This window comes from Cebus imitator, unplaced genomic scaffold (genome assembly GCF_001604975.1).
Source record: "Cebus imitator isolate Cc_AM_T3 unplaced genomic scaffold, Cebus_imitator-1.0 Scaffold397, whole genome shotgun sequence".
NCBI classification, from domain to species: Eukaryota; Metazoa; Chordata; class Mammalia; order Primates; family Cebidae; genus Cebus; species Cebus imitator.
This window is the reverse complement of record NW_016107712.1, coordinates 580,129-593,017: the sequence shown is the minus strand read 5'-3', so window position 1 is coordinate 593,017 and position 12,889 is coordinate 580,129. Positions and strand designations below refer to the sequence as shown.

General features: G+C 39.7%; 1 protein-coding gene across 3 annotated transcripts in view; it reads left to right on the top strand.

Annotated features, from left to right (window-relative positions):
* NFKB1 (nuclear factor kappa B subunit 1) overlaps positions 1 to 12,889 on the top strand; it is a 124,389-nt gene that overhangs the window by 107,418 nt on the left and 4,082 nt on the right. For all 3 annotated transcript variants that reach the window (XM_017508660.2, XM_017508662.2, XM_037731406.1), the window contains 7 exons: positions 1,457 to 1,571; positions 6,432 to 6,633; positions 7,074 to 7,243; positions 7,573 to 7,675; positions 10,486 to 10,610; positions 11,963 to 12,029; positions 12,348 to 12,520. In XM_017508660.2, the coding sequence (XP_017364149.1) occupies positions 1,457 to 1,571; positions 6,432 to 6,633; positions 7,074 to 7,243; positions 7,573 to 7,675; positions 10,486 to 10,610; positions 11,963 to 12,029; positions 12,348 to 12,520 (955 nt within the window). The remainder of the gene's footprint in view (positions 1 to 1,456; positions 1,572 to 6,431; positions 6,634 to 7,073; positions 7,244 to 7,572; positions 7,676 to 10,485; positions 10,611 to 11,962; positions 12,030 to 12,347; positions 12,521 to 12,889) is intronic.

Genomic DNA, 12,889 nt, shown 5'->3' with positions numbered 1-12,889 from the left:
TTTAATTTAGAGAAGATCCAGTCTGCACCTCGTGTCTCAAATGTAGTGCTGCTGCGAGATGCTTTAGTGTGCTCTGCACCTTCATCTGTCCATGCTCTGGAGTGGTCATCTTCTTAGACGTTCATCTTCACGTCTTTAGAGCAGTACACATGTATCCCCTATGCAGGATTGCTTATGGGATTAAGAGATGACTTTGGAGTAAGACAGACCTGGGTTTGAATTCCAGTTGCACCACTTATTGGCCTTGACTGAGTTATATGATGCCTACAAGTCTCAGTTTCATTAGCCAAAAAGTGAAGATAATGTTACCTACCTCATAGGATTATTGTTATAATAAAAAGACAATGTATATCAAGTGCTTAGCATAGTCTGGTAAATCAAAGCTCCCAACTTTGATTTACCAGGCTAGTAGCCACTTTTTAAATTATGGTTATTGTCTCTAATTAATTTTAATAATATGTTTTTAAATAATTAAAATAATTATGCTCCTTGGAGTGACTTTGACACCACCAGTATGTTCAGCCTCATTAGCCTAAGCTCTTAGGTTTCTTTTATCATTCTTATTTGTGTACCTCTACTGCATGCTAGGGCCATGAGGCTGACTCAGACAGAACCTGCCCCAGAGATGCCGACAGAAGAGACAAGGAGTAGAATGTATAGACAACTGCAGTTACGTAATCAAGCAGTAAATTTGAGAGGGACAACTTGCTACACCTAGGAGGTTAGGAAAGTATTCTCTGAGGATGTCAGGCTTGAACTGGAATATAAAGGATAGGGTAGGCATTGTCCAGGCAGAGAAAAGGAGCAAAAACATTCTAGGCAGAGGGAATATTTGTCAGAACATTTACAGGATTGGTGGGAAATACAATCACATTGTTTCTTCACAAGTTTACTGCAAGAATTTTCTTCCAGTAGTTACAAGCTTCACTCCAATCTTCCCTCTTGGGACCTAAAAAGATCTTTTAAAAGCCACTGCACTGTATTTTGGAGTAGGGCAGCAGGGCTAGGTGAGATAACTAAATTTTTCTGAACAATTCCTAGTGCCAGGCATTCATTTTCGATAGATCATATGTATGTCAAGGGAAGTCATGGGGAAAGGTAGAGGAGAAACCGTCTAAAGCCATAGTGCAGAGATAGAACTGGGATTTAAGCTTAGGTCCTTCTGGGCTGGAAGCCTCAGTGTGTTTATACATCAAGGGGTCAGACATGAATGCTCCCAGAGGCCAGCCGGGTACCACCAATAATATAGCAGCCTTGGGTAGGCAGTTTGGGGGGATGGATCCTCTGGAGATAGAATCCCACCTCAGATTCAATACATTTTATAGATTCAAAACATTTTAGGGCCAAATAAAACTAGGTATGAGAACAGATTCTATCTTTAAGTCTAATCATATCTTGGGAATCTTCTTTTTCATTAATATTTTAATTAATTATTACCACTGTATTTTCATTCCAGTGTCTTACACCTAGCAATCATCCACCTTCATTCTCAACTTGTGAGGGATCTACTAGAAGTCACATCTGGTTTGATTTCTGATGACATTATCAACATGAGAAATGACCTGTACCAGGTAAGCAGAAATCTCAAGGAAAGAACCGAAGTAAAATCCATAGTTTCCTTTTTATTTTGTATGTTTGGGTGCATGTTATTTTTAGTAATGTTAAGAGTAGCAAAAACGAAACCAAACTTTTGTAGGTAATACCTAAAATACCATTAGTTGAGAATGTTGCTTATGATTTAGGATCCTTTGATCTGTGGGTATAACAGCTATCAAGCCACAGTGAAATTCAGCATCCCACTGGGGGAAGACAAACTCTAAACTTTAGAAATCAAAGGGTTTTTTCATTTAAGAGGGAGAAACTAAAGTATCACATCTGTCAAGAAAAATAAAGTTAGAAAAAGTTTGAAAAGCCAGTAATTTATAAGAATTTTGAAATCTACTGAAACATACCTTGACAATATCTAGATTAAATGTATATCAAATAAAGCGTTCCGAAATCACCACACAGAAAGGTTAAAAGTTTGCTTGAGGAAGAAAAGGTGTCTTTCAAAAGCAGAAAGACAGCTCCAAATGAGGAAAACTGGAAACACCAGAGTTTTGCCCCAATCAGGTTTTTTAAAGAATTAATTAGGTGAGCTAAAAATACAAGGAACTGTTTTTTCCAGAGCTCTTCCAACACTGCAAAGGGAGAAGTTAGCTGGAGACACAGCGAGGTCCCCTGATGGGCATGTGCAGAATTCAGGGAGAGGCAAGTAGCATGGGAGCCCCTTGGGCAGAAGCAGAGCCTGGATGTTGGTGATGGGGGGCCCAGTGACCCCAGCCACCTCTATGGCTGAGTGACTGCACTGTCATGAGGCCAAGATGGGGTTCGGCTCCTGAGGGTTCCTCCTTCCTGCTCCCAATTGCTTTTCCCACCTCACTGTCTTTCCCCTACCCCCACCAGTATGCTGTATGGGGCTCCTGCCCTTGCCCACTTAACTTTCCATTTGTCTCCTTCCCTTCATTGACCTGGAGCATCTTCCTCATCCTCCTTGGATAGATGGTTTGCTGGTTCACATGTATGTCTCATTTCAAAAATATGGCCAAGATCCTGTGTAATTATCTACTTAGTAAAGATATTTGTTCCTGCTCTCTCATTTTTAAAGTAGTGATGTGAATCGTTATTTCCTCACTTTAAAGGAAAATGCTTTTATTATTTTAAAGAAAATTTATTAAAACTTCATTTTAGCTTTAAAGGAAATTAAAATATTTTTTATTCCCATTCTTTGAAATGTGCTTTAAAGTGCATTTAAAGCAAAACTACTAAAATGTTTGTATGTGGCTCTTAATAGACTTTTTTACCTGGGACTAGGTAAAAAAAAAAAAATAGGTTCCCTGATAGGGGGAAATGACTATTTTTCATTCAATGTAAGTCACTATTAGGCTTCTTCACTGGTTGTTGTGCTTAATGTCAAAGAAAAAATAGTGACTCTTCATTTCCTGTTAATATAAAATAACTAGTATGAAGTGTGATTGTAGGTTGACATTTAAAGGATGTCTTCTTGAAACTTTCATATCATTGTGGGGGTCATTGGTATTCAGGAAGTCATTTTGCCTGTAAAGCTTGATTCTCTCAGACATTTGGACTGACTGTTCCTTCTAGTCATCACAAATATATGAGTAAAACTAGGAATGGGACATTGTAGCTTGTCCTCTTTTCAAATCCTGCTTAACAGTCATATTCAAGGAATTGCTTATTTTATGTTTATTAATAGGATCTGCAAAGGACACAGCACAACAGGATTAGTAGCTGTGATTTTTTTATATCATAACTCTTTACTGTATCATTTGGTTACATATGTTGAGTCTCTCTGGTGTGTTAGAGACAAAAACCCTGAAACTACCACCATTGATACTTTTATCCCTTCTGATCTGGGGATCTCAGAATATATGTCCTTTTGTCCCCCCACCTTACCACCAGTCTCACTAATGGGCAGGGATTCTGCCTTCCCTAGTACGCCTTCTAGGTCTCAAACATATACCCAGTGGCAACTTTGGTTTGAGAACTAGAAACTGCTAAGATTTGAACTCTTGATTATCTGTTGTAAAGGTTATGTTGTAACTAATCTTAATGGAAAATGATAGTTCTCTAAACAATTTGGATTATTTAGCAATGATCTTAAACATTCTCCACAAATACCTTTCACTAATCTTAGTACATTTCTGTGACCATCTGTCATGATCAAATTCCTCTCCCCACCCACTCTCTAGAAACACTCAAAATAGTCCAAGTGCACGGAGTTAAGATTTTTCTGAAAATATTCTCTTTAAGCCTTTTTTCTCCTCTCATTCTCCTTCCCCCAACATAGGCAAGCACTCCAGTGTGTTTGGTATAGATTGTTTTATTAGTGTATGTTCGCATAAAACATTAATGGGGGATTTTATGTATGTATTTTTGTTTTTAATGATAAACATATATTCATTGTTTTAAAAATGGTACAGAAGAGTATACATTGGAAACTCAAAGTTGCCCACCCTGACAATGCCCAGGTCCCTTAGCACAAATGTCACTATTGTGTTTATATGTAGTTTTTCAAGTGTTGGGCACAGATTTGCATATACTTGAAATATCTAGATATTTTTGTATACTCTCACATGCAATCCGCATTATGTTAAATGTGCTTCTCTTGCCTTGCATTAACCTTTAAAATCTTTTAAATCTAATTATAGATTCAAAGGAGGTTACAAAAACATACTAAGAGGTCCTAGTATTTACTGGGAGGAAACCAGAGGTCTTCACCCAGTTTCCCCCAGGTAACATCCCATATAATTACAGCAGTATCAAAACCTAGAAATTGGCATTGGTACAATCCACAGATCTAATCAGATTTCACCAGTTTTATACACACTCATTTATGTGTATCTGTATAGTTCTTCGTGCATGTATTTTTAAAATGCATAAATGGCATTATACTACGTTACTGTATTTCTGCCTTCGCTGCTTATCCACACAAATCTATGTACAGCTAGCTTATTGTTCCTGCTCCTGAAGAGAATCCCATAGTATGGATCTTCCACCTATGACATCCTCATTTCCTAGTAGTAGACATTTTACCAACTTCTGACTTCCTACCTCAGTAGATAATACTGCAGTGACTGTCCTTACTTATGTCCTCTTGTGGTTTGTGTCAGAATTTCACCTGATACATACATCTGCAAGAGTTGGGTTGCTGGGACATTTGTATATTTGGCTTTGCAGAATGTCTTTGTAAGTCCCCATGCCCGTAGGTATAGTGTAAAGGTTCCTGGATCCCCACATTGTATAATTGTTTAGACATAATCCTTGGATTTAAGATCTAGAAGCCTTATATCATAGAAAACCATTGATTGGACTGTGGAATAAAATTTTTTTGAAATAAAAAAAAAAAAAACCTCTGACTCATAAGAGGTTTTTTTTTTTTTAATTAAATTAAATCTACAGATAATTTCTAATTCCTGAATGGTATACTGTCCTATAATTTCAGATCCTTTTTTTCCCCCCACAAACTCGTTCTCTTTCCTTTTCCAATCTCCCCAAGTAGCATTTAAGAAAACACAGATTAGTAAACAGATTAGTTTCTATTGACTTAGTTATTTTTGAGAGGAGGGCTCTTGGCAACAACTACTAAAGTTTTCAGGACATCACTTCATTTCAGGCCAGGGTGATAGTGCTAGAAAATGAAAGAAATAAGGGAGAGTAATAAGTTGGAAAAAAAAAAAGATACTGGTCTGATATATTAAATAATCACTGTAGTTGAGATTTAGAGGACCCACCCATCATTCATCCTGCCAGTTCTCATATGCTGTAGTCACCTACACGGCTAGGAGGTTGGTGGCTCACCTGCTGCTATAGCCAGTAACTGCTCAATGAAAAGGGAATTTTAGGCAAATTGGCACAAGATTGGTTAGATGTCATAGTTAGGCTCCTGTGAAATAAACTCATTTGTGTAAACCTATACTGCTGTTCTCTGTCAGTGAACTCAGTTCTTTGAAAAATACTTTTGCAATTGTATGTCTTACTCTTTTTTAAAAACATAAAATTTGCAAAACATCTTATTTGCATTCACCAAAGTACTACCTTGTGGGCAGCATAGTCAAATGGACTACTTAAGTGCCTATTAGGTATCAGCAGCTCACCTTTTTTTATTCATCTGAGCCCCCTTAGTGAGATAGTTGTATTATCCTGGTTATGTTATTTAGAATCTTATAACACCTTTTATGAAAGGAGGTAGGAGAGCTATATTGACTGGTTTCAGGAACCAATTCATGGGACAGTATTTTTTAATTTAGTAAATTTATTTCCATGTCAGCATAGAATCATGACACTTTTCTTAATTGGTTTCTACTGAGTACTTCATTTAAATTTCTTCAGTGAAAACAGCCTTCATTTGATTTGTTAACATAAAATTATCAGCTGAAGATAATTCTTACTAGAAATTTAAGGAAAGTAAATTTACTGGGTGTCCTCAAAAATCAACAATCAGTGAGTTGTAGTGAGAAACAAGAAGCTGTTAAGACTTGCAAATATAAAAATAATCTACTACCTAAAAACTTGTAAGTACATGAAGTGATGGATTTGTTACTTAGCCTGATTTAATCATTTTACATTGTAAACTTAGAACAGAACATCACATTATACCTCATAAATATATACAATTGCTATTTGTCAATTAAAGTTAAAATAAAAATTTTAAAACCCAAATTATTGAATGACTAAGTGTTAGTACAGCATTTGTATTTCATTAGCATATGGTACGGAACAGGATAACTTGGGTGCCAAGGTCAGGAATTAATCTAGGAATGAAAAATGTCCCTGCAGGATGGCCCCACCTATTGCAGTGACAGCTACCAAGCTGTGAGTTGTAAGTGTTCACCGCTGACCAATGAATCTCCTGCCCCTTTACTTTCCAGACACCCTTGCACTTGGCAGTGATCACTAAGCAGGAAAATGTGGTGGAGGATTTGCTGAGGGCCGGGGCTGACCTGAGCCTTCTGGACCGCTTCGGTAACTCTGTTTTGCACCTAGCTGCCAAAGAAGGAAATGATAAAGTTCTCAGTATCTTACTCAAGCACAAAAAGGCAGCACTACTTCTTGACCACCCCAACGGGGACGGTAAGAGGCAATCACATCATTGGTGTAACTTTTTCCGCCTTGTAACTACCTACTAGGTATTTGATAAATGTGTGTTATTTGATTTGTATCCAAAAGGACTTGCCTTAGTCACCTGGAATTCATCATCCCTTTTGGGCATTTCCGTTGCTCACCTAAGCTAACTTTTTTAAAGATGATTTGGAATAGTAGGAGGAAAAAGCAGAGGCCTGAATAAATTTTCATCTTGAAGTGCATAAAGCATCATTCATTCAGAGAATGTTTGTTTATGCCCAGTGTCTCCTGAGAACATAATAGGAGACTGTGGGTCTTCAAAGCAGAACAATAGACTTACAATGCCTTTACTGTCCCCTCCCTATTTTTGCTGTTTCCTTCCATTTCACCAAGGGCCATCTTGTGAGTAGCCATCCCATCCTGTGACTGTCCCTTTGCTTGGACTCTAGGTCTGAATGCCATTCATCTAGCCATGATGAGCAATAGCCTGCCATGTCTGCTGCTGCTGGTGGCCGCTGGGGCCAACGTCAATGCTCAGGAGCAAAAGTCTGGACGCACAGCCCTGCACCTGGCTGTGGAGCACGACAACATCTCATTGGCAGGCTGCCTGCTCCTGGAGGTGAAGGACACACTTATTTCCTTTTGCATTGAATTCCTGAGGGAGATTTAAGGAAATCTTCAAAGAATGAAGTCAGTAGCTGCAGTTCTCCCTACAATCAACTCTATTTATTTAACATTTATGACGAGTTTCAGAGTAGCCCCTTCAAACATTCCCCACCCCTGACTCTTGCTTGGCATCTCTAATTGGGGATTTCTTCAATGACAGAGCCAGCCCAAAGTAGCAACCGGGCTAGTAATAGGACCCGAGGTGCCATGCACACTGGGAGGTGTGGACAAAAGGGCAAAAGAACCTTCCACTAATGCTTTTCTGTCTGGGCTGGATTGTAGGGTGATGCCCATGTGGACAGTACTACCTACGATGGAACTACACCCCTGCATATAGCAGCTGGGAGAGGGTCCACCAGGCTGGCCGCTCTTCTCAAAGCAGCAGGTAAGGTGGCCTGGCGGTCATTAATGAAAAATGTTGTCAAGAATGCAAACCCAACTTCAATAGAGCAGCCATGTTGCCTTCTTTAAGCCACAGACCTACTACTGAAAAGCAAGGGCAAATAAAAACTATATGGCGAGTCACATTTTATCTGCCATAAGGCACTGTTTAGACTAGTAATCTTGGGCTTTACTCTCACAGTCATGTTAGTTTTAACTTTCTGATTCATCTATTTGTTTGGGGTTTGATTATTTAGATTGACTCCCATGACAAGAGGTCTTTTCAGAGTAGAATTTGATTCCTTATAGAATTCTGAGTAGTATCAGCCTCAGATCACGTCAGAGGTCCCCAGAAGGAAAAGATTATTGGTATAAGAAATCATTTAAAGACTTCATTTTGAAAGAACGGTCTCTTAGAAATTGAAGTATAAGAAAAAGAAAATGGGCCATATATTAAGACCCATTATGTGGAGGACACTAAAAATAGCTAGCACTTATTGACCTTGCCATGTACCAGGCACTGTGATAGGCACTTTATGTGCACAGTCTCATTTAATGCCCAGTCACCCTTTGGGACAAATACCATTATTATTCCCATCTAGAGTCAAGGAAACAGATGAGAGAGACTACCAGATTCCATTCAGGGTTCTAGTAAGTGACAGAGCAGTGAGTCACACTCTGGCAATGTGAGCTTCTCTTTACTTTATCCTCTCTACTATGTTTCTCTCTCCTATTTTGCTCATAGGTTTGCAGATGTTATTCCATTTCTAGTCTTGTGAAGTATAGAAAATTATCCATGCTTATCTTTGAATCTTCAGTGCCTTACATATTTATAACCTCAAAATATGTGTAATGAAATTGGTATCTGAGGCCTGCCCTGACATATCTGATTTACTTTAGAGGTATTTTTTGTTTTGTTTTGTTTTGTTTTTTTAATTTAGAAGGTAACTGCTTCATAAATTCAAGAAAACAAAGCAAATTAAAGACGCAGGAACTTTTTCTTTGGGGACACCATATTTTTCTCTTTTGTTAAATTGAGCTTTTTCTTGAACAAGAAACTCTGATTGCAGTGTGTAATAGTTTTAGAAGACACTGATTATAATTAAATGCCTTCAGACAAGAAGCTATAACCAGCCAGAGGCGATGGCTCATGCCTGTAATCCCAGCACTTTGGGAGGCTGAGGTAAGAGGATCACTTGCACTGACGAGTTTGAGACCAGCCTGGGAAACATAGTGAGACCTCGTCTCTATTAAAATTTTTTAAAAGTAGCCAAGCATGGTAACATGCACCTGTAGCCCCAGCTACTTGAGAGACTGAGGTAGGAGTATTGCTTGAGCCTGGGAGTTCCAAGAGTGCAGTGAGCTACAGTTGTACCCCTACATTCCAGCCTGAGCTATAGAGTAAGACTTCATCTCAAAAGGAAAAAGAAAAAAGAAACTATAAATCTCCTTTTAAAAATACTTTATATTGAATTCTCAGAATCCCTTTAAAGGAATAGCAAGTAACAGTTTGTCTGATATACAAATGAAGAAACTCAGATCAAAAACCAAAGTCCTAATTTTAATGTCAGGGAAAAGGTCAGTTAAGGCCGAGTACAGTGACTCATGCCTGTAATCCCAGCATTTTGGGAGGCTGAGGCGGGTGGATCACCTGAGGTCGTGAGTTGGAGACTCACCTGGTCAACATGACGAAACCCCTTCTCTACTAAAAATATAAAAATTAGCCAGGCTTGGAGGCAGGCGCCTGTAATCCCAGCTACTTGGGAGGCTGAGGCAGGAGAATTGTTTAAGCCCTGGAGGTGGAGGTTGCAGTGAGCCAAAATCTTGCCATTGCACTCTAGCCTGCGCAACAGAGCAAGACTCCATCTTTTTAAAAAAAAAAAACCGTTAGTTAAGGGATAACTCACTCCTCCAGTCTTTGGTCCTATAAAGTGTTCGTCTTAATTTCTCCACTGTCTTCATGGTGGGATTACATTTATTGCCTCATAGATCAGGCCAGAACTGGGAGAGTCAAATCAAGAAATAGCATGGAGATCCTTTTTTGCTTCCTATTAAGCACTGTTCTCTTATTATTGACCCATCTGATGTTCTCCTAGCAAGATAAAAACAAGTTCCTCCCCCCAAAATGGCATCATTAAACATCAAGCTAAACACTCATAAAAAATAGTCTAAGTCTCTGAGAAGTAACTCTAGCTCTAGCCTTGGAGTTACACTGATGTTTTATTTTTTGTTTGTTGTTTTTGGTTTTGCTGGATGCTAAAGAGCAGACTAGATTTCCCAAAATATTTCAATAATTATACATCCTAGCAGGTTGGTTTGTTAAAAGATCAGAACCCTGGCATTGCTGTACCCAGGAATGAAACTGGCCATGCTGTCACTAGACATCAAGCATCTTTGCTTTTTTGAGTGTACAAGAAAAGGGGCTGAGAAATACACATTGTAATGCATAAATCTGAACAGTTAGGACCCTAATCCTGAGGGTGCACCCTAGTCACTGTAATCTGCTGTTCCTCTGCCCTCGGATTAAAGATGCATCATTCAGTTGAGAAATATCCTATAGAGTTAAATGTGAAAGTCAGAGTATTTGAAGTTTTGTTTTGTTTTTTTCTGAAAACACTTTTACAATCAAAGTAAATTATAATTTTAAAAGAATTTATCGGTATATTCCAGTAGAAACATTTGATGCATTAAAAATTATCCAGGTGATTGCCTCAAGCTGTTACAGTGCTTTGCCTTTGGGAATCTGACCTCTGCAGGCAGTTGGAAGTTAACAATATCTGGGTTTACCTAATACAGTGTAACCTAACTTCGCAGGAGCAGATCCCCTGGTGGAGAACTTTGAGCCTCTCTATGACCTGGATGACTCTTGGGAAAATGCAGGAGAGGATGAAGGAGTTGTACCTGGAACCACACCTCTAGATATGGCCACCAGCTGGCAGGTCAGTGCGGCTCCATCTGTCTGATGGCTGCCCCTGAGGGAGTCAGAGGTTCAGGAGTATAAGAACAGATGGTCTTCCTGGTGCTTTATTCCCCAAAGAACATGCCTTTTATTTTTAAGAAAGTCTGCTCGTCAGGGACCATTTTTATCTTGAAAAGCCCTATCCATGAAAGATCTAGGTCAGCTGAATTCTAAGTACGAAAGTGTATGCCTAATCAGATCAGAGTTGAGATGTGAGAGAGGGTTAGAAGAAAAACACACAATTCACATGAAAGTTACCCATTCTGAACTCACACCAGCATTGTTACCATCTCAATTTCTGAAGCTAAGATAAATGTTACTGTTGGCTTACAACTTAGGTAAGTGATTTTAGGATATAAAAATAAACTAAGAATTCTTCTTAGAATTTCAATAAATACAAACAGAGTAAATAGATTTAAAGCCCTCTTCAAAACTCCATAGGGCTGAGATCTGAAGGTATAAAGCAGTTACTAGGTCATTTGGCCCCAGGAAGAAGAGCCAGAGGGAGGAGGTGGGCAGCATGCAAGAACTCCAACATGACAAGATCGGTTCTTCCAGAGGCGAGAGCTGCTCCACTTCTAAAACTGCTCGTCTGCCTCCCACAGCCTGTTTGTGTCCAGCTCAGTGATGCTGGCAGAGACTACATGGTTCTCCCTTTACAGTAGCACCTCATTTCCCCCGAAGGCCTTGCCACAGAACACAAAAAGATGACCTACTCGGTGACCCCATGCTCTCCTTGCCCAGGTCAGCCAGCAACAGAGTGACTGCAGAGAACACCACAAATGCCTCTGCAGCTATGGAATTCTATTTCTTTTAGCCTAAGACATTTCTGGACCCTCAGTTAAAATGTAAATATTTCCAGAAGGTTAACACCAAGCCTTGTGAACATCTAGACATCTCAGTTTGAGCAAGCTTACACATTTCATTCTCATTAGCCTGTTACTATGGGAAGAGGGAACACAGCTTCATAGTTCTGAGTAGCTCTTCCCTAGCTTTAGGTCTCTGAGCAGATGATTGACATGGTGGGCTGGACAACCTGTTCCTTCCAAAAGGCAACGGCACTGACTCTCTGCAGTTTGGTTCGGTATTCTGACCCAGCTCAGAGAGTTTGCGCAGAGCACAGCTTCCCAGCACCAGAGCCTCCACAGCTGTTCTTCTCCCAAAGGGTACCATATTCTTGGAGGATGGTCCTGACTCCTCTTGCCATTCCTCCATCATTAGGGTACCAGGCCCTCCTAAGGAGGACATGCTGAGTTCTTTATTATAAAGAAACAGACTGCCCTAGTGGTCTCTTTTACATATAACGTTTTGTGGTGTTTTTCTTGCCAACAGGTATTTGACATATTAAATGGGAAACCATATGAGCCAGAGTTTACATCTGATGATTTACTGGCACAAGGTGGGTAGTGATAGAACCAGATTCTCTTAACCATTATCTTTACACTATCATTTAAAGAAAAGAACCAGCATTATCCAGGGTCTACTGTGAAAAGCACATTTCTTATTTCAGAACCAAAAGATGCTGAAGGTAGATAAAGGAGAACATCCAGTTTTAATCTACTATAAATATATACCGCCTGCTACTCAGCTGGGCTTTGACTTTCAAGCTTGGTTGCTTCCACTGGGAGTTGAAGGGCAAGCAAGGTGGCAGTGACCAGTCCCTCCAGAGTGTCTATGTCAGGTTAGAACAAGCGTGTTCCTTCTTCATTTCCTTCAGGAGACATGAAACAGCTGGCTGAAGATGTGAAGCTGCAGCTCTATAAGTTGCTAGAAATTCCTGATCCAGACAAAAACTGGGCTACTTTGGCACAGAAATTAGGTCTGGGGATACTTAATAATGCCTTCCGGCTGAGTCCTGCTCCTTCCAAAACACTTATGGACAACTATGAGGTAACACATTGCCTTACAAATTTAGCAATTTTCATTTCACTTCACTCTGTTAACATCTCTGGCCAGGGTATAATCTCCTTCCCTGTTCGTTAACTCTGAAGAAGAAAACCAGTCATTGCCCAAGGCCAGGTTGGCAGCCCGTCTTCCTAAGAATGCTGTTTTCAAATACCTTCAGATTTTCCCCATTTTTAAATACCTGGAGACTTCCTGTGAAAAATGCTACATAGAGGGTCAAGATTTTCACAGAACTTTGATGGCCGTGAGCAAACAATCGATTGTAATCCACATGCCTAGCTTCCTGTCCCCAAGAACACACCCCGTGCCAGGGCATTGTGTCATGTTCTGAGAGGTGACTCCTAGTGGAGCCAT